Source organism: Pituophis catenifer, unplaced genomic scaffold (assembly GCF_029215685.1).
Source record: "Pituophis catenifer annectens isolate HBS135680 unplaced genomic scaffold, rPitCat1.0.hap2 SCAF_7, whole genome shotgun sequence".
Lineage (NCBI taxonomy): Eukaryota > Metazoa > Chordata > Lepidosauria > Squamata > Colubridae > Pituophis > Pituophis catenifer.
In genome coordinates, this window is record NW_027256887.1 from 84,953,949 (window position 1) to 84,976,239 (window position 22,291).

At 43.6% G+C, this 22,291-nt stretch overlaps 1 protein-coding gene across 11 annotated transcripts in view; it reads right to left on the reverse strand.

Moving 5' to 3' along the window:
• CELF2 (CUGBP Elav-like family member 2) overlaps positions 1-22,291 on the reverse strand; it is a 363,207-nt gene that overhangs the window by 141,842 nt on the left and 199,074 nt on the right. For all 11 annotated transcript variants that reach the window (XM_070947540.1, XM_070947538.1, XM_070947536.1 and 8 more), the window contains exon 3: positions 1,933-2,015. In XM_070947540.1, the coding sequence (XP_070803641.1) occupies positions 1,933-2,015 (83 nt within the window). The remainder of the gene's footprint in view (positions 1-1,932; positions 2,016-22,291) is intronic.

The following is a 22,291-nucleotide window of genomic DNA, read 5'->3' on the forward strand; positions in this document are numbered from 1 at the left end:
GCCGACATGAAGCTCCTAATAAATAACTGGATTTCTTTTGAAGCTTGGCTCGAGGCTCATGATTTAATTAGGGCATCCAGAACCCTGACATATACATTAGATTTCAATCCTCTTTGCCCTTAAAGAAGATCATAATGGATTCTTGGTGTCACTGAGAATAGGGACCTGAGACTGCAGAAAAACATTACTCCAACCTGAAACATTTGTGCTGAGTGGAGAATTTCAGGGAGGAATATTTTGTGTTTATCTTGGTTTTGGAGAAAAGATAACATTCGTTTACCAGGAGCTCCCCAGAAGCATTTCAGGGATGAAAAATTTTTTTACTCATCTGTTCATATAACTGATATTTAGATAAACATTCCTTATTGGTCTCGTGTGCTTTTTCACAGCGTGCAGACGTCAGGGAGGGTAAACCAAAAACCCGCTTTTGTCTTCAGTCAATCAACTGGGAAGCCTGTGAATTGGCAACAGGGGCGCACATAGAATGGGACAAGGGGTGGGCCAGACTTGGCAACTTTTGTGGGTTAGTTCCTACCAAACCAAAACTGGCAACAACCTAGAACAGGGGTAACAAACTCAAGACTTAAATCTGGTCCGCGGAGCCCACCTGGAAATATCAAAGGACAGGCACGCGGTGCCTCTGCCAGCCAAAACGGGCCACGTAGGGAGGGGGGCTGTGTACAGCCCCCGCGCAGCCCTTTTTTGGCCTCCCCGGCCTCCAGCAGCACTATGCCAGCCAAAAACAGGCCACACGCAGGCCTCACGGGGCCTCCGAAAACAGGCCACGCGTAGGCCTCTCAGGGCCTCCGCATGGCCCGTTTTTGGCCAGCAGAGTGCTTCTGAAGGCTGGGGAGTAGTGTGGAAAGAAAGAAGAGAAGAGAAGAGAAGAGAAGAGAAGAGAAGAGAAGAGAAGAGAAGAGAAGAGAAGAGAAGAGAAGGGGAAAAGCGCGTCTTGAGCCTGTGTCAAATGTCCACCATGACCATGTCCACTCTGGCCACGTCCACCATGACCCCGCCACCCTCCGACGTCAAACATAACCCTGATGTGTCCCTCAATGAAATCAAGGTTGACACCCCTGACCTAGCACAATTGTTGCGTTCATATCACATACTAAGGCAAAAATTACCACTACGCAATCAGCTGTGCACCACCAAATGCATTCTAGGATGGTGTGCCAACTCTGAAGTAGCTAGTGAAGAAAAGATGCTTTTCCCCCGACTCCTTTTAGGACTCAAACCACCAAGAAGGAATGGATTGATGTTCCATCACAATAAAATCAGCCTCCTCCTTCCCCAAAAGAGTCAAAATACAAAGAGAAATGTATATTATAGTTGCGACAAACTGGACATGTATTGAAATGGATGTTTATATGTTTTAATGTTTTGTACGTTTCATTGTTCTGTTTAGTTTATACTTATAAATAAAAATTGGAGAGAAAAAAAAAATCAGCCTCCTCCCTCCCCCCCCATCCTGTTTTGTTTCTCTGGAAGGGACCTTGTAGGTCTCCAGCAGTTGTTCAATTACAGTTCCCAGCATCCCTTGCCCTGGTCCTATGCAGGCCAGTCTAGTACAGATAATGATTTACGGAACTGTGGAGGACGATCACTCTCAATTTGTTGGGAATTGGGAAGGCACTTAAAAAAACAACCACACACTTATAATGAACTATTGCTCTGGTGTACATCTGGAAATGGAAGCCTCAAAGATCACCATTGGGTACCAGATGGCAGAGATCACCTACCTTCAGCCACAAGGTCATTAACCTCTGCTCAAAGACAAAAGCCATTTGGGGCACTTAGAGCTACTAAGCAGCGTTTTCCTGCAAAAAGCAACAATTTCTTTCCTCTCCCCTCTCTCTGCCCCACCCTGGCTGGCTCCCCTCCTTCCCTCCGTCTCCATGAAATAAAAATAAGCTAAGCGTATATACTCACCCCAGGTAAAGTTTTAATATTGTGCAGCGCATTCTGAGCTTCTAGTGCCGCTTTTCTGGTATAAAACGTTATGAAACAACAACCTATGGAGAGAAATAAAAAAAGATTTCAGAAATTGCTGGGCTTTCCCAGATACAAAAAGAATGAAGAAATTAAAGGAAAAGAAGATTCGGATTATTTTACCACATGGGAATTATTTTACAAATGGTTAAATGACAGACACTGAGGCTAAGGGAGTGGAATTGAATGAAATATGAGAAAGAAAAATAGATGAACTATTATTTTGATGGTTCTATAATCGACACTTTGATGGAAGATAGTACATGTTGTAAAGATGATCGATATTATTGTATATTTGTTTATATATCACCGTATATTTGTTCATATATATATATGATTATAGTGACCATGATGATGTTTGTATGTTAACACCATGGACACCTGGAGAACACACTGATCAACATAGAACATAGAAATGGAATGTATGATATAAAACAATAAAAAATATTTTTTAAAAAAGAATGAAGATGATCGGGGGGGAGGAGATGGAGGAGAAGATTGAGGAGAAGGAGGAGAGCTGAAGAAAAGAGGAGGAAGAGAAGGAGAAAGAGGAAAAGGAGGAGAAGGGGAAGAGTATGAGATTACGATGAACATAAGAAGAAGAGGAGAGATGAAAGAGGAGGAGGAGATGGAGGAGAAGATTGAGGAGAAGGAGGAGAGTTGAAGAAAAGAGGAGGAAGAGAAGGAGAAAGAGGAAAAGGAGGAGGAGGGGAAGAGTATGAGACTATGATGAACATAAGAAAAGGAGGAGAGATGAAAGAGGAAGAGGAGATGGAGGAGAAGATTGAGGAGAAGGAGGAGAGCTGAAGAAAAGAGGAGGAAGAGAAGGAAAAAGAGGAAAAGGAGGAGGAGGGGAAGAGTATGAGATTACGATGAACATAAAAAGAGGAGAGATGGAAGAGGAGGAGGAGAGGAAGAAGAAAAAAGATGGAGGAGAAGGAGGAGGTGGTGGTGGAGAGAACATGATTTAGAAGCATCATTACAGGAGGATAGGAATGGTGGAATTCTAATAAGCCTCCATTAAAGGCGGAAAAGTAATTTTATAGTTTTATAGTTGAAGTCGAGAAGGGGGGAGCAGAAGAGGAAGGTGAGCTTCAATCATGTGCCTCGTATCTCAGGAGGACCCCTACTGTTTCAGCAAAGTGCTACGACTCCGAAATTAAGTTAACCAGAAGCCCGACTGTCACTGTGGTGTAAGTGATGAGGATACCCTTTCGTTCATCTCCCAAGGGGAGCTCTTGAATGAATGGAGTAGCAACTGCTGGAAGAAAACCACTCCTCCCCCCCCCCCAAAAAAAATACAACAGAGGACCAAGCATTAAAAGCACAACAAGAGATTCCAGACTAATTCCCCATTTGACTCCTCCCTCTGGCTTGGCCAGTCTCTCTGTGACATAAATTAGATTTGCATCCTCACAACAATTAATATTTAGAAAGTTGTTGAAAACTTGGTTATTCAACCAAGTGCTGGGGAATTAGAGATGTCATAATTGGATACCTAGGAAACGTACGGTGCTATTCCTGTATGCATTGTGATTTGATGAAATTAACTGGAATGTTTACAACTTTATAGATTATACCGCTACCTATTTTGTCAGTGTGCTACACATTTGACTGTGCCTGGAAGCCATTTAGATTTGTCTAAACTGATGTGGCATAAAAATACACACTAACAAATGAACTCCTTTCCATTTATTTAGCCTTTTTTTCTGTCAGCTGGCAAGCTAGCTGTATCGTCTCACTAATAATGGTGGTTGCAGGCAGAGAAATCTGCAAAACCCAACAGTTTTGTCAAAACGGTGAAATGAGCCTAGCCTCGGCACAACACAAATTCTGCCGCTTGTGTACACTCGTAAGTGTGACTTCAGGTTGTGATCATCATGGGTTGTGACGCAGGGGTGGGTTCTGCTTACCCTTACTACTGGTTCACAACGGGGCCGCACATGCGCGCTCGTTTCGTTCGCACGCGCAGAAGCTTCTGCGCATGCGCAGAAACATTTTGATGACATTGGGGTCGGTGGACGGAGCTTCCCACTGGTTTTACTACAGGTTCTATAGAACTGGTGTGAACCGGGGGCAACCCACCACTGTTGTGACGGGGCTAGGCTCATTTTAGCGTTTTTCCCATCCTGTCTCTTGCTTAGACTTCGGGTTGCACAAAGCTATTTGTCTCACAAATCTTCATCAATCTCTGAAGCAACCGATACAGAGATTCTTGATTTAAGCATGTTAGGTTTCAGTCCATCAGGTTTCTGAGATTTAAGGGGAAAAAAATGATCTGAACCGTGGTAATGTTGCAGACTAATCATTTAGCAGCTGTCATTTGGAGTCCTTCCCTGTGTGCACCGGCTGGAAAGAAGAAGGGAAGTGGATTATTCGAGGATCTGATGTTTGGGGAATGGAACAGCCACTGGCTTTACCCTGTTTCCCCGAAAATACGACCTGAAAGTAAGCCCTAGCTTGATTTTTACACGTGCACCCAATATATATTGCTGAGCACATTGTAAGCCGCCCTGAGTCTTCGGAGAAGGGCGGCATATAAATCAAATTAAAATAAAATAAATAAAAATAAAATAAGCCCTACCCCCAAAATAAGCCCTAATTAAGATCCTGCCCACTCCAGAGTGCACAGGTAAAAATTAATCTAGGATTGGGATGGGGGTGGTGGAACTGTCCTACTAACCTTCAGACAGTTGCAGCCAGGTCTCGCACAACCCGACACTTGCCTCGCTTGCCCATTTCTTCTACAGCCAGCAAGGCTTTCCTGAAGGCCTCTGTAGCTGATAACAAAGCTCCGGATCGATCTGGAGCTCTGTTATTGGCTACAGAGGCCTTCAGGAAAGCTTTGCTGGCCACATAAGAAGTTCCTGAAGGCCTCTGACAGTGAAAAGGAGGCTGGGTGTGTATGTGTGTGTGTGACGTGTGCAAGTGAGGTTAGTCAGTGGATGACATCCCTCGAAAATAAGACCTGGTGCCTTTTATTGGTGGCAAAACAAATATATAAAACAGGGTATTATATTCGGGGAAACACAGTAAAAATTTGAGAACATGAGAAAGGGACCACAAGAGCATATCTTTCCAAGTTTTCAAATGTTACTGAACATGGTCGAGAGGGCCTGCAACTTGGGTGTCCTCCTGGATTCCCGGCTCTCTTTGGAAGACCATCGTACGGCCGTGACCAGGGGGGCCTTCGCCCAGGTTCGCCTGGTGCACCAGTTGCACCCTTTCCTAGACAGAGATGCCCTCCACACGGTCACTCATGCCCTGGTTACTTCTCGTTTGGATTACTGCAACTCCCTTTACATGGGGCTGCCCTTGAGGTGCACCCGGAGGCTCCAACTGGTTCAGAATGCGGCCGCGCGGGTGGTTACGGGAGCTCCCCGTTACTCCCGTGTAACCCCTCTTCTACGCGAGCTGCACTGGCTACCAGTGGTCCTCCGGATCCGCTTCAAGGTGCTGGTACTCACCTTTAAAGCCCTACATGGCTTAGGTCCAGGGTATTTGCAGGACCATCTCCTACCCGCCTCCCACCGTCTTGTTCGATCTCACAGGGCTGCCCTCCTCAGGGTACCGTCGGCCAGACAATGTCGGCTGGCGACGTCCAGGGGTAGAGCGTTCTCCGTGGGCGCCCCTGTCCTCTGGAATGAGTTACCCACCGAGCTTCGGACGGCGCCTGATCTCCGCTCCTTCCGTCGGGACTTAAAGACCTGGCTGTTTCAACAAATGGGTTGACCTTGATCCTTGGATTTTTCTTATTTTGATTGTCATTGTTTTAACTGGGTTTTAATCATTTTGATCTTTTATTATTGTATGTTTTTAACTTGTGTTCGCCGCCCTGAGTCCTTAGGGAGAAGGGCGGCATATAAATGTTTGGCAAATAAATAAATAAATAAATGGTCAAAAGAAAATCATATGGTATCTATCCATCTTCCATTTCTAAACCTGATAAAATCAAATGCTGGAAAAAAAAATGCTCTTCAACAATTCAGGGTGTCTACAGTGCTCTCTGAGCCAAGGTTGCCTTCTTGCAGACGTTTCATTACCAATCTAGTTAACATCATCAGCGTTAGTAAGGAATGGAGTTTGCTCTTAATTTATATATATATATATATATTTTAATTTGATTTATATGCCGCCCTTCTCCAGAGACTCAGGGCGGCTTACAATGTGCTAAGCAATAGCCTTCATCCTTTTGTATATTTATACAAAGTCAGCTTATTGCCCCCACAACTGGGTCCTCAATTTACCTACCGTAGAAAGGATGGAAGGCTGAGTCAACCTTGAGCCTGGCGAGATTTGAACCTGCAGTAATTGCAGGCAGCTGGTCTTAATAACAGGGTGCTTTAGACCACTGTACTACCAAGGCTCCTTATATTCTAGTGGCTTGCACAGTCTGGGTTGGTGGGGGCAGTTTTGGGTGTTTTTTGATCCTCAACTACCAATATTAAGTAAGACTCATTTCTAATCTCACTGGCTTTTGAATATTGGAGAAAATAAGCAGCATTATTTTGTCTAGGGGATTATAAGCTAAAACGTATGAAAAATGGTTGCAGGAATTGGATATGTGTCATTTAATGACAACAAGGACTGGGGTCACGTAACAACAGTCTTCCAATTTCTAAGGGGCTGCCACAAAGAAGAGGAGGGCGGCAACCTATTCTCCAAAACACCTGAAGGCAGGAAAAGGAGCAACGGATGGAAAATAATCAAGGACAGAAGCAACCCAGAACTAATGTGACATTTCGTGATAGTTAGAACAATTAACCAGTGGAACAACTTGCCTCCAGAAATTGTGAATGCTCCAACACTTGAAGCTTTTAAGAAGAGATTGGACAACCATTTGTCTGAAATGGTATAAGGTCTCCTGCTTGAGTGAGGGGTTGGACTAGAAGACCTCTAAGTCATTCTGTCCTTGGCCCAAAGTCAGAGCATGGATCACCTGTGCAAGGAAGGGCAATGCAGCTGAACCTCTACCCCATGTTCACCTCCGTCCTTCTCCTCTTTCTCATTTGCAGCTTCCAGGCTGAGCCATTTCATCCGAGGGAGGCATAATGTGTGCAGAATCAGAGGATGCGAGGTTGCTAATTGGGCCAAATCTCCCCAGGCCTTCCGTGCCCGTTGGCAATAAATATGAATGACGGTGCGGTTCAGTGAATCCCAGAAAGGAGCAACTTTAATTATGCAAGCAAGGTTGTGATGCTGGAGTCTCGGTGTGGCCTTTGAGAAGAAACGGAGGTGGAATTCCAGGAGAAAGCGGTCGAAAGACTGGATGGGGACAAAGCAACACTAGAAAAAGGAAGACGAAGAAACGTGCCGCATCGTCAGATTGTTCTTGGTGGGGCCGAAGGACAGAAGTTGTGGGCTTAGCCTCATGCACGGTGCATGAGTAAACGATGAAACCCCCAAGAGATACTATCCTCCCTTCTGTGTATTGGGGGCATAAATTTCACAAGCTGTTGTAAAATCACTGAAATCTGGCAAGATTCCAGGTAAATTTGGGAATGAGGGATCCTTGGTGCTCTCTGAGCTTGGTTGCTTTCTTGCAGATTAGGGTAGCATCATCAGTGCTACCTAGTTTGGGTCATGAAACGTTTGCAAGAAAACAACCACTAGCACTGATGTTGTTACCTAGTTGGGTCATGAAATGTCTGCAAGAAGGAAGCAACCAAGCTCAGAGAGCGCCAAGGACCCCTCGTTTCAACCCTGAGCTACAAATATTCTCGTTTATTGAGAATAAGAATGCTGAAGTTGGACACTCTCCTTTAAAACCTTGCATGCTTTAGGTCAGTGGTGGGTTCCTCCCAGTTTTGCTGAGCCGGTAGTGGGGACGATATGACGTCACCGAACCGGTTCTGCCCCCCCACCCCCGCATTATTCTTATCTTTTATTTGGCCCCACCCCCAATCTATTGCTGCCTCCTGAGTCCCAGCTGATGGGCTATAAGGAAAAACTGTTTAAACTCTTGCCGCAGGGCTTCAAAAGGCCGCCCTACAGCTGATAAGTGGTAAAAGGCAGTTTTGTGGTAGACCAGTGCCTGAAAAAATAAATGGGTAGACCAGTGCCTGCAAAAATACACGAGTAGACCGATGCCTGCAAAAATAAATGGGTAGACCAGTGCCTGCAAAAATACATGAGTAGACCAGTGCCTGCAAAAATACATGAGTAGACCAGTGCCTGCAAAAATAAATGGGTAGACCGGTACAGCTTTGCAAGCAGTTAAAAGCCTGGTAGACCAGTACCTCTGCTAAATCCTAAAGAATTGTCACATGACCATCAAGCCACGCCCACAAAATAAGCCACACCCACAGAACTGGTAGTTAAAAAAATTTAGAACCCACCCCTGCTTTAAGTGATCATATCAAGATTATGCCAAGAGAGGAAACCGATTGACTGCCTTGTTGTGAATTAAAACAGATAAGAATGCAAGAGGATCAAGGAGTGTTGATCCTAATGATCTTAAGAGATCAATTGGGTGCTAAAGTCCATCTATCCAATTGACAAGATTTCTGTCATTAAATCCCATTTCCGTTTTAATTTATCTGCTCAAGGAAGAATGTCTATGAAGATTCTCCATCATCCAGCTCACGGTTGTCCTGAAGGTGCTTTTTCTAAAAGGCAATGAGACTTTCTTGATTTCCCCCCCCCTTGAAAATGTTTTGCTTCTCATCCAAAAATCCATGAACTGAAAAAGCTCCTTGGATGAGAAACAAAACATTTTCAAGGGGGAAAAAAAAAACTCCAAGAAAGTCCGGTTGCCTTTTAGAAAAAGCATCTTTGGTTAAGGAAGACTTGGCGAGAATCTTTTGGGGACGTTGATTTTTTAATCATTTAAAACATTAATTTAAAACATTTAATCAATGTTTTGAGACATCCGAGACATCCAGATTGATGGTATATAACAGTGATGGCTAACCGTCACGTGCCAAAAGCAGGGGGAGAGTGGGGAGGTCGCCCACATGCGTGCCCACACCCATAACTCAATGCATGCATGCCCCCCCCCCACTTTTAACACGCGATGGCACGGTAGGCCCGTTTTTCACCCTCCCCAGGCTCCAGAGGCTTTCTAGGAGTCTGGGGAGGGCAAAAACAGCCTTCCCCACCCTCCCAGAGGCCCTCCGGAGGCTGGACACAGCCCATTTCCCAACTTCCGGTGGGACCGGAAGGCCCAAAAATCAGCTGGCCGGCGCACGCATGCACGCTGGAGCTGAGCTACGGCAATGCTTGCGTGCCCACTGATATGGCTCCGTGTGCCACCTGTGGCACCCGTGCCATAGGTTCACCATCACGGGTATATAAGATGGGTGGCAGTGAAAGTTTTCTAAAATAAATACGTGAGCTCATGAAATAAATGAAATACGTCTTGCCCTTTGGATGGAAGCAGCTGCTAAGGGCATGTCGTGCTGCGTATTTCACTGATCGTGGCCATAAAGCTCCATTAGAGGAGACAAAGGCAGGCTTGTAAACTGGGAGGCTTGCTTTAGAAACAAAGAGATATGTTTCTTTCCGTTTCACACAGAGGGAACAGTCTGCACCGGTTCCGCAAGGACATTAAAAGCAACACAGCTTCCTGGGGCACTTTAAAGACGAACCATTTGATGACGGGATAAGCTGTTTGGGTCTCTCAGCCGAGCCAATTCAGAGAAACTACAGCATCAATAGTCCTGAACAGAAGTGGCTCAGAAGTGGCTTGGCTACCATTGAGACTCATGTTTGGTCTAGGGTAGTATTTCCCAACCTTGGCATGGCTGGCTGGGGAATTCTGGGAGTGGAAGTTCACCCGCCTTCCAGCTGCCAAGATGGGAGCTTGGCAGCTGGTCAAACACGGGTCTAGTGGTTAAGGCACGAGGCTAGAAAGTGGGAGATGGCAAGTTCTAGTCCCACCTTTGGGCCAGTCACCAGGAGCCTGTGAGTTCTAGTCCCGCCTTAGGCAGGAAAGCCAGCTGGGTGACTTTGGGCCAATCACCAGGAGCCTGTGAATTCTAGTCCCACCTTAGGCATGGAAGACAGCTGGGTGACTTTGGGCCAATCACCAGGAGACTGTGAGTTCTAGTCCCACCTTAGGCATGAAAGACAGCTGGGTGACTTTGGGCCAATCACCAGGAGCCTGTGAGTTCTAGTCCCGCCTTAGGCATGAAAGACAGCTGGGTGACTTTGGGCCAATCACCAGGAGCCTGTGAGTTCTAGTCCCGCCTTAGGCATGAAAGACAGCTGGGTGACTTTGGGCCAATCACCAGGAGACGGTGAGTTCTAGTCCCGCCTTAGGCATGAAAGACAGCTGGGTGACTTTGGGCCAATCACCAGGAGACAGTGAGTTCTAGTCCCGCCTTAGGCAGGAAAGCCAGCTGGGTGACTTTGGGCCAATCACCAGGAGACAGTGAGTTCTAGTCCCGCCTTAGGCATGAAAGACAGCTGGGTGACTTTGGGCCAATCACCAGGAGACGGTGAGTTCTTGTCCCGCCTTAGACATGAAAGACAGCTGGGTGACTTCGGGCCAATCATGGCTGGCTGGGGCATTCTGGGAATTGAAGTCCACCCGCCTTCCAGCTGCCAAGGTAGGGAAACACTGGTCTAGTGGTTAAGGCACGAAGCTAGAAAGCGGGAGATGGCAAGTTCTAGTCCCACCTTAGCCATGAAAGCCAGCTGGGTGACTTTGGGCCAATCACCAGGAGCCTGTGAGTTCTAGTCCCTCCTTAGGCATGAAAACCAGCTGGATGACTTTGGGCCAATCACTCTATTTCAATCCAACCTACCTCCCACGGTTGTTGTGGTGGTAAAAATACAAGGGGGGGGGGGAAATATACATTTTTTTTAAAAAAAATTTTGATTTATATGCCGCCCTTCTCTGGAGACTCAGGGCGGCTTACAATGTGCTAAGCAATAGCCTTCATCCTTTTGTATATTTATACAAAGTCATCTTATTGCCCCCACAACTGGGTCCTCAATTTACCTACCTTAGAAAGGATGGAAGGCTGAGTCAACCTTGAGCCTGGCGAGATTCGAACCTGCAGTAATTGCAGGCAGCTGGTCTTAATAACAGGGTGCTTTAGACCACTGTACTACCAAGGCTCCTTTATTATACATATTATATTATTATATATAATATTATATAATATTATACATATCTTGAGTTGTTTATAAAAGTAATAAAAGTGGGATGTAAATAAAATGAGTAAAAATTAAAAAAAGACACCTCCTGCTCCTTCTCTCTTCTTATAGTCCCTCACCTAGAAAACAACCTCCTCCATATAAACCATGAAAAAATCAGTAGATCTAAATGGGCCCTCAGAAAGTAACCTTGTTTTGCTCATTATTGAAGAGAAGGGTCTCCTTCGTTCTTTTGCTCTTCTTGGGAGAACTTCCAAAGAATTGTGCTGTCTTATCCCAAGTCTTTGTGAAGCCAAGCCATCTCCATCAACGCCATACATCTCATTCTTGAGGCCTCTTTTCCACCTCCGCCTCTCTTTTGGCCTAGATTAAATCTCCCGCATTCCCAAATCTTGGCAGCGCTGGGAACAGCCAAATATGAAACGTTCCTCAGTTTCTCATTGCAACAGCCTTTCATCCGTTATTATGTAAATTTGGACGAACGGGGCTAGCGACCGAGAGTAGAAAAGCATCAACGGCGACATTGCTAGGACCTGTTTCCCGGCTTCCTTTGGCTCTTACTAAAAGGCGGGCGGCGCATATTCAACAGCTTCAGAGGCCTAACAATTCTCATATATGGAGGTTGGAGGAAGGTCTCGGGGAATTTTAATATACATTTCTTTTCTTCCATAGGACAATTGTGGCTTTCAGTGGGTTCCTGCACCGTTGGAAGACGAAGGCACAATGAATGGGAGGCTTATAGCCGATCGGCTTGTACGGCAAAGGAGTCTGGGTTCTTACAGGCCGTCAACAAAAGGCAAATTCAAATCCCTTCTGCCTGGCTGACATTTATCACAGGCGGAGGAGACCCCTGTGAAGTTGGAGGAACAGAGAAGCGATTCAGAGGCCGGCAAAGAATTGGCTCCTTTTCTCCTGGTTGCATCTTCCCAACCCCCCCCCTCCTCCTTGGTTGGGTTGTTTTTTTTTTTTTTTTCAAAAGGCGCTGTGTGTGGATCATGAAAATGGAACTCTTCCCCATGCTCAAAACGGTTGCTAGGAACAAGCTCTGGCGAAGAGCCAAACATTCGTAGCTTACTTGGGAGCTCAAAAAAAAAAAGCACCACCTCGGCGTTGGCCGGTTTGCGTTCTTGTCATCGCTTGGCACTTCCATCAATGACCAAGATTAACTCTTTGGAAAGCTTGCAATCAAACCTGGCCAGGATTTGAGGCTCCTTCTGCGGTGAACTCGATTCCGCAGCTTCCTTTTGAAACAAGAGGAAGCGTCGCTCGGCTCCAAGTGATTTAACTCTGTAATCTTTCAGAATTAGCAGCCAGATTACAGGGGGTTTCTATTTCAACACTGTTGCAGAGCATCGGGTTAGGGAAATTGGGAATGAAGAAAGAAAAAAAAAAAAAGGTTTGGCCAGAGGTCTGAGAATTCCCAGCTTAATTGAAGTTTGCGCATTCTTCATATCTCAGAATGATTGACGAGTAGGCCGCTAAATTAAAAACTGCCAACAGAATCAAAGCAACTCAGAAATTAAGCTCTGGGTAAAAGAATAGCTATATTGCTGTGATTAAAATCGGGCTCCGTGGACTTCAGGATCTTCTCCTTTTAATTTGGAGTTCCTCCACCCTGCTATGTCGTAGTGCAGCTTCTTTGGTTTTGTGAAAACGTATTTATTTTTCTGTACTTATTTACACAAATTTGCCTACTCCCAGTTCTCAGGTTCCTTGCTGAGGCAAACATCATGAAACAAAGAGGCGATACTTTTAAAACCAAACTATTAAAACGAATAAACACTATTCACAAAACTATTTATAAAAAATATCTATGGAGATTCTCAGTCATCCAGGTCGTGGTTTTTATTTTATTTATTTATTTTTAAATTTGTATACCGCCTTTCTCCCTGAGGACTCAGGGCGGTGAACAGCCAGATAAAAACATAAACTACAAACATTAAAATACAATTAAAAAGTTATATATAAATTTGGCCCCATGATTAAAAACAATAACAAACAATTAAAAACATTTAAAAAAGTGTTAGGCCAGCCCGGCTTGCTGGAAAAAGAAGGTTTTAAGGGCACGGCGGAAGGCACCGAGGTCTTGGATTCTCCATATTTGGTTGTCCCAAAGGTGCTTTTTTCAAGAGGCAACTGGACTTTCTGGTTTTTCTTTTGAAGACGTTTCGCTTCTCATCCAAGAAGCTTCTTCAGCTCTGACTGGATGATGGGGAATGGAAGGATTTATACTCCTTGCAGACAGCTGGTCATTTGCATTCTTTAGCGAGTTGTTAAGGATATCTGATGGCATAGATTAACCTCCAGGTGGCCTCAATGACTCTCTAAAAGGATTCAAATGACCAGCTGTCCGCAAGGAGTATAAATCCTTCCATTCCCCACCATCCAGTCAGAGCTGAAGAAGCTTCTTGGATGAGAAGCTAAGCCTCTTGAAAAAGCACCTTTGAGACGTTTATAAAAATTATTTCTACAATTAGAGGATCTGTAAGATGTTGCACGAATTATGCCCCTGGGATTTGTAAACTGCAACGCAATTCTAGGCTGCATTAACAGAGGGACAGAATCAAGATCATGTGAAGTGTTAGTACCACTTTATAATGGTATATCTTGCTAAGGCCACCCTTGGAATATCGCATCTGGTTTTGGCCGCCACAATATAAAAAAGATGCTGAGATTCTGGAAACAGTGCAGAGAAGGGCCACAAAAATGATTGGGGGACTCGAGGTTAAAATATGAAGAACGGTAGCAGGAACTGGGTATATCTAGTCTTAAAGAAAAGAAGGACCAAGGGTGACATGATAATAGTCTTCTAATATTTGAGGGCATACCACAAAGAACAGGAGGTCAATCTATTCTCCAAAGTAGAACAAGAAGCAATGGATGGTAATAATCAAGGAGAGAAGCAACTTAGAATTAAGGAAAAATTTCCTGACAGTGAGAACAATTAATCAGTGGAACAACTTGCCTCCAGAAGTTGTGAATGCACCAACACTGGAAGTTTTAAAGAAGAGGTTGGATAACCATTTGTCTGAAGTGGTGTAGGGTTTCCTGCCTAAGCAGGGGGTTGGACTAGAAGACCTCCAAGGTCCCTCCCAACTCTGTTATTCTGTTAAACCAGAATACTACGGGTTGTTCAACAAACTATGATTAAAAGAACCTTAGCTTAATGCAGACCCAGCCATTAGGTATACATGAGTCTTGATCTTTCTGATTGAACCTTTCTGATACAGTTTTCCAAACGGAATCTAATGCAAACCTACAATTCTCCCAACTGGGTTGTGATTTTTGTATACTGCTAACAAAGAATTCCATGAAAATACAACAAGAGGGAGAACAAAGACTTCAATGGGCCAGAATGTTATCAGAAGATAAAGTCTAGAACTTCATCACCATCAGAATCTATTAAGGGCTGTTAATTATCTCCTGAGGGACGTAGTGGCTCAGTGGCTAAGACACTGAGCTTGTTGATCGAAAGGACGGCAGTTTAGTGGTTTGAATCCCTAGCACCACATAATGGAGTGAGCTCCCGTTACTTGTTCCAGCTTCTGCCAACCTAGCAGTTCGAAAGCACGTAAAAAATGCAAGTAGAAAAATAGGGACCACCTTTGGTGGGAAGGTAACGGCGTTCGGTACGCCTTTGGCATTTAGCCATGCTGGCCACATGACCACGGAGACGTCTTCGGACAACGCTGGCTCTTCGGCTTTGAAACGGAGATGAGCACTGCCCCTTAGAGTCGGGAACGACTAGCACATATGTGCAAGGGGAACCCTTACCTTTAATTATCTCCTGTTGCATACATAACTAAACTTGAAACAGTGGATTTCATGTTTTCTCTTCTGTTAATTAATCAAACCATTGATTCATTGAACTCAATTAATCGACTCATTTATTATTGTATTAATATATTGACAAATGTATTAACAAATTATAAAGCCCACCCTTACGGAAGCCCATTCACGCAGATTGTTTCCTTTATGTCTTGGCTACCAATTGTCAAAATGACTTTGAATCCTAAATGTTTGAGGTGCATAGATTTTAAAAATAATTATTGGGTTCTTATAAATCTCCACATTGTTCGTAAACCACTTTGGGACTTTCCCTTGTTCTGAATGGCGGGATACGAGCAATTGCAGGCAGACAAACACATTGTGATTGATTGTTTTCTGTAATTCTTTCGAAAAGGTTATTAGAAGCTTTTAATGGTTTAAGTAACATTTGTAATACATTAATGAATATTTGATAAATATACCCAGATGGGTTGGGAAAGGCTCATTGTTCTGGAGATCTCATCAGGAAAAGGTTTTATATATTTGTGCTGGTTTAATTTCATCCCTAAAGCAGCTCAGAAGAGAATGCAGATTATTATTATTTTTCTCGCGGGTACCATTTAATTAGTCTTTTTGGATCTTTTTAAAGAGCGGCCCAACGTTTCCAGTTTCGATCCAGCATTTTTTCCTAAGATTTGCTCAAGTCTTATTTGCAGGGTTGCTATGAGGATAAAATATGAAAGGTAAGGAAAAGAAAAATAATCATGATCTGGGGGGGGGGGGAGAGAGAGATACGGGGCAGGAATAAAGGTTGTTAATTTGAAATGTTATTCTAATACCCAGAGGTACTAATTGCAAAACACTTGAACCAGGGGTGAAATCCAGCAGGTTCTGACAGGTTCTGGAGAACCGGTAGCGGAAATTTTGAGTAGTTCGGAGAACTGGCAAATACCACCTCTGGCTGGCCCCAGAATGGGGTGGGAATAAAGATTTTGCAATATTCTATCTGGAACAAAAATTACACGTTAACAAAATCGGTGGCCTATAAGGAAAATCAGTATAAAATGCTCTATCACTGGCACTTAGCTCCAGCAAGACTGGCTAAAATGCCTTCCTCCCCTTCCCCTTCCTTCCTTCCTTCCTTCCTTCCTTCCTTCCTTCCTTCCTTCCTTCCTTCCTTCCTTCCTTCCTTCCTTCCTTCTTTCCTTCCTTCCTCCTATCCCTTCCTTTCTGCCTCCCTCCCATTCCCCTTCCTTCCTTCCTGTTCTGACCTAGGCTTCCCCAAAAAGCTCAAAGCAGAATCCTGGTCCCAACAAAACCCCCGAAGGTGAATTTCTCTCATTCACCTTCAAGAAAGGCCTAGCAAACAGTCTTTCAAAGGTGAATTTATGACTTATCTAGCTTGGAAAGCTGCCATGTAAATATTTTCCAAACGCAGTGCTGTGCAAGGAAAGACTTGGCACAGAGTCTCTGAGATTCATGGACAGATCTTCACACTCCTGCACCAACCGACCGAATTGTTTCCTGCAAAAGCCCACTCCCCTTTTGCTCCTCTTATTTCCTATGGGAGGGGCCATTCATCGTCCACCTGTGGCCTTACTTCCAAGTTGACCCTTATTCTTTAACTGTTCCCTTCATCTGGCAACTCTGCGCATGCGCACGCTGGGAACAGGCTCCAGCTGTTCATCTGCCTCACTGATGTCTGACTCCGAAGGCAGCTGATAGCTGGCATACGGCCCTGGCCCCCTCTCTGCCTCCGACACAGAGCCCTCATCAGAGCCTTCCCCAGACTCCAGGACAGGCCCATGTTCCTCCCCAACCTCCTCACTGTCCGAATCTGCTGCCAGCCCCACTGGCCGCTGGCGGGCCACAACACTTCTTTCCTTCCTTCCCTCCTTCCCTCCCTCCCATCTCTTCCTTTCTGCCTCTCTCCCATTCCCCTTCCTTCCTTCCTTCCTTCCTTCCTTCCTTCCTTTTTGCCTCCCTCCCCTTCCCCCTCCCTTCCTTTTCCTTTCCTTCCTTTTTGCCTCCCTCCCGTTCCCCTTCCTCCCTTCCTCCCATCCCTTCCTTTCTGCCTCCCTCCCATTCCCCTTCCTTCCTCCCTCCCTTCCTTTCCTTCCTCCCTTCCTTTCCTTTCTGCCTCCCTCCCATTCCCCTCCCTCCCTCCCCTTCCTTTCTTCCTCCCTCCCATTCCCCTTCCTCTCTCCCCATCCTTTCTGCCTCCCTCCCCTTCCCCTTCCTTCCTTCCTTCCTTCCTCCCTCCCCTCCCTTCCTCCCATCCCTTCCTTTTCGCCTCCCTCCCCTTCCCCTCCCTTCCTTCTTTTTCCTTCCTTCCTTCCTTCCTTCCTTCCTTCCTTCCTTCCTTCCTTCCTTCCTTCCTTCCTTCCTTTTTCAAATGCCTGGTAACTGGTTCATATTTATGATGGCTGCCGTGTCCAGGGCTCATGTGATAATCTTTTATGACCGTCTAACCGGCTAAATCAATGAGGACACCAGGTTCACTTAACAACTGTGTTACTCACTTAACAACTGCAGTGATTCACTTAACAACTGTCTTGCTTAGTAACTGAAAAGTATGGGCTTAATTGTGGTCGTAAGTTGAGGACCATGTGTAACAAAATCCTGGAACTCTGACTGTGTCTGCCTCCTCCCACCCCGCTTTTATCCTAAAAATCCTTTTATTCTATTTAGGATAAAAATGCTTTTAAGCTTAAAAAAAAAAGAAAAAAGACAGGCACAGGCTTCAGAAGATAATTAGAACTTCAAAAAAAACAATTACTACTAACCTGCCTTCCATTGAGGACCTGTATACTGCAAGAGTCAAAAAGAGGACTGGGAAAATATTCACAGACCCTTCGCATCCTGGACATCAACTGTTTCAACTCCTACCCTCAAAACGACGCTATAGAGCACTGCACACCAGAACAACTAGACACAAGGACAACTTTTTCCCAAACACCATCACTCTGCTAAACAAATAATTCCCTCAACACTGTCAAACTATTCACTACGTCTGCATTAATATTAATTTTCTCATCGTTCCTATCACCCATCTCCTCCCACTTATGACAGTATGACTGTAACCTTGTTGCTTATATCCTTATGATTTATATAGATTGTTTCCTAATATGATTTGATTGCTTATTTGTACTCTATGACTATCATTGAGTGTTGTACCTTATGATTCTTGATGAATGTATCTTGTCTTTTTATGTACACTGAGAGCATATGCACCAAAGACAAATTCCTTGTGTGTCCAATCACACTTGGCCAATAAAGAATTCTAATTCTAATTCTAAATGACGAAAGGGGTTACAACTGAGATGCTTAATCTACCCCCATTCCTCTTTGCGAGATTCAGATTTCTCTTCTCTGACTGCTACCCTAGCTCCTTCCTTCTGTTCCTCAAGGCCCTTCTTGCTTCTCCCATCCCATTACATCATCATCAACAACAGATTTAAGTTCCTTCTTTGCACACCTACAGCTGTTACTTCTCTTTTAAAAATGTCCCTGTTAATTGCATTCACACAATGCTCACCACATCTCATTTACTCCTAAAAACCAATTTAACAGATATCATACTCATTTCTGCACAACTTGAAAAGGCCCTCCCCGATTTTTTCTTTCTTTAAAAAAAAAAAAAATCAACAGCTTTCAAAGAGAAGTCTAACAATTTGTCATTTTGGGTGACAGACTTTGGTTCCGTTACATTTAGCATCCTATTTTTTAAAAAAAAAAAAAAACATGCCATCGTTTAAAATGCTTTAATGCAGAAAAAAAATAAAGAGCAAATACATATTTACTCCATAAAATCTACCCGGTATTATTACAACAGCTCAAACCTATCATGGCCGTACTCAGAAAAATGAGGAAGAAAGAAAGAAAGAAAGAAAGAAAGAAAGAAAGAAAGAAAGAAAGAAGAAGGAAGGAAGGAAGGAAGGAAGGAAGGAAGGAAGGAAGGAAGGAAGGAAGGAAGGAAGGAAGGAAATGAAACATGAAAATAAAGTTGCCCAGAAAAAACAAGGACTCTAAATTCTGAATCATTTTTCTCCCTCCCTCCCTCCCTCCCTCCCTCCCTCCCTCCCTCCCTCCCTCCTTCCTTCCTTCCTTCCTTCCTTCCTTCCTTCCTTCCTTCCTTCCCCACTTAGAGAAAGTGATTGGCCCAGCTATCTTTGTTCCTAAAACAGAACTAGAATTCCCAATTTGTAGCTTAGTGCCTTTAACACTACAACCATACTGTCTCACTTTTCATTTTTATAACGGGCTCCACATCTTGTTCTTGCACTATGGGTAAAATTCTCAGGATAAATATAATTACGAGATCACTCTGTATTGAGATTTCTGATTAGGTCCATCTTTTGATTTCCCGATGATACCATTTATGGTGACAAGTCAAGAGTTTTCTACTTAATCTCTCTTTATTTTCCAAGAAACCATCCTAAATTTAAGGATCTTCTTTCTTTTGGCATATAGATAATAAATGATTTATCAGATTTATCAGACAGCTGACATATCTATTTGCATCACTTTTTTTTTGTCCCTTGGAAAAACATGTGCTGAATGTAAGTGCTTATTGAATATAATGATTTTTCATCCCAATTTCCTCCTATGCCCTTTCAATACTTGGCCTCCTGTTTCTTTCTGTATTCAGGCCTAGGACGGTTGGCAAAAGTAACTTGAGGCTTCTGACCATATTTTTCATTTCAGAAAAATTGATGAGACAAATCATGTCGGATTTACAGCCAATCTTTTTTTATTATTATTATTATTATTTTTAAAAAAAATATTTTTCTTCCAAACTTTTGTAATGAGAAGCTTTTCAGATATTGGATTCCTAAGCCCCAATCCAGCAAGTTTATGCAAATGAGAGCACCTCATTATTTTTCTGATTTCGACAGTCTTAACAGAAAATAAGCTTTTCATGCATAACAGCCGATCCTGGCTTAGTCCTGATGCGTTCGCTGTCATGGAACTAAAGAACTATTGAGCCTTGCAGAAAGTCACCAATCACTTATGAATGTCAACAACAATCTGATATCACAGGATGCATGACGTGATGGTTTATATAATGTGGTCGATGTTCAGAACAAACTTCCGGGCTTTTTAATCTGGTTATTTATTTCTTTTTAGAAACCCATTCCGATGTGGGCCTCTGCTTTTTCATTGCCTGTTCCATGTTGCCTATTTATACATCTGTGAGGATGAAATTTATTTATTTATATTTATTTATTTGTCAAACATGTACGAGATAACAGAAATATGAATAGGAACACAGGAAATGGATACGAATAAATGGGGACAGTGGGACAGGGATGGTAGGCATGCTGGTGCACTTATGCACGCCCCCTTACAGACCTCTTAGGAATGGGTGAGGTCAGTGGTGAAATCTAAAAATTTGTTACTACAAGTACTGTGGGCGTGGTTTGGGGGGGGTAATGTGGCAGGGTGGGCGTGGCCAATTTTTTTTTTAACTTTTAAAACCATTTTTTCTACAACCTCTTCGGAGAAGAGGTTGTTAAAAAATGCCTTCAAAAGGCTCTGACGATCCCAGCTGAGTTGCCTGATCGGCAGAGGCTTTTTTTTTCTTTTAAATGCCTCTGATGATCAGGCAACTCAGCTTGGATTGTCAGAGGCTTTTAAAAGAAAAAAAGCCTCTGCCAATCAGGCAACTCAGCTGGGATCGTCAGAGGCTTTTAAAAACATTTTTTCTACCACTCTTCAGAGGTTGTAGAAAAAATGCTTTTAAAAGCCTCTGACGATCCCAGCTGAGCCGCACAATCATCAGAGGCTTTTTTTTTTTAACTTTTAAAAGCATTTTTTCAGATGAAGAGGTTGTAGAAAAAATGCTTTTAAAAGTAAAAAAAAAAAAGCCTCTGATGATTGTGAGGCTCACCTGGGTATGGGGGGGGGGCGCAGGGATTTTTGCTACCGATTCTCCAAAACACCCGCCTCCATCGCTACCAGATCGGGTGATCCGGTCCGAACTGGAAGCATTTCACCCCTGGGTGAGGTTAACAGTAGACAGTCTAAGGTTAAAATTTTGGGGGTTTGGGGAAGAAACTACAGAGTCAGGTAGTGCATTCCAGGCCTTGACCACTCTGTTGCTGAAGTCGTATTTTCTGAAGTCGAGTTTGAAACGGTTTACCTTGAGTTTGTATCTATTGTGTGCTTGTGTATTGTTGTGGTTGAAGCTGAAGTAATCATTGACAGGTAGGACATCGTAGCAGATGATTTTGTGTACTACGCTTAGGTCAGACCGAAGGCGGCGTAGTTCGAAGTTGCCTAAGCCCAAAATTTCAAGCCTGGTGGCATAAGGTATTCTGTTGCGAGCAGAGGAGTGGAGGACTCTTTTCGTGAAATATCTCTGGACTCTCTCAATTGTATTAATGTCCGTTATACAGTGCGGATTCCAGGCAGACGAGCTGTATTCAAGAATTGGTCTAGCAAAGGTTTTGTATGCCCTAGTTAGCAGTACAATATTACCAGAGAAGAAGCTTCGCAAGATTAAGTTAACAACTCTTAATGACTTTCTGGCAGTAGAAAATTCCACTGCAGTCCCTGTTATTAAATGTACTCTCACACATACAAGGACAAGGTGTCTAAACCCATTAATTCAAAACCAAATTCCAGGGAGTCCTTGACTTACGACCACAATTGGGCCCCAAATTTCCATTGCTAAGTGAGATGGCTGTTAAGCGAGTTTTGCCCCATTTAACGACTTTTGCTGGCACAGTTGTTAAGGGACTCCCTGCAGTTGTTAAGTGAGTGACCCGGTTGTTAAGTGGATCTGGCTTCCCCATTGCTCATCAGTAGGTCACAAAAGAGTAAATAAGAGAATAAAACAAAAAATAATGCAGGATTTACGTGAAAGAGGAGGTCTCAAAATGCCCAATTTAAGACTATATTATGAGGCAGCTGCCCTATCAGCAATGAGTGATTGGATAAACTCAACAGAAGAAAGAATACTGAATATTGAGGGATATGATTTGGTTTATGGGTGGCATGCTTATTTACTATATGATAAGAAAGTGGATAAGACTTTTAAAAGTCATATATTAAGGAATTCTTTATTGCATGTCTGAAAAAAGTATAAGTATAAATTAAACGAGAAGTTACCAATATGGGCAATACCCAAACACGGGTGGATGGAGGAGGGAGGCGGGGGAGGAGGGATGGGGAGAAAAATTGTTGTAATATTTGATAAAACTTTTTAATTAAAAAAAAAAAGGTCACAAAAGAGGATTACATGACCCCGGGACACTGCAACGGTCATAAATGTGAGCCAGTTGCCAAGCCATCTGAATTTTGATCATGTGCTGCAATGTAATGTTGCTGTAAGTGTGAAAAACAATTGTAAGTCACTTTTTTCAGTGCCATTTTAACTTTGAACGGTCACTAAATGAACTGTTGTAAGTCAAGGACTACC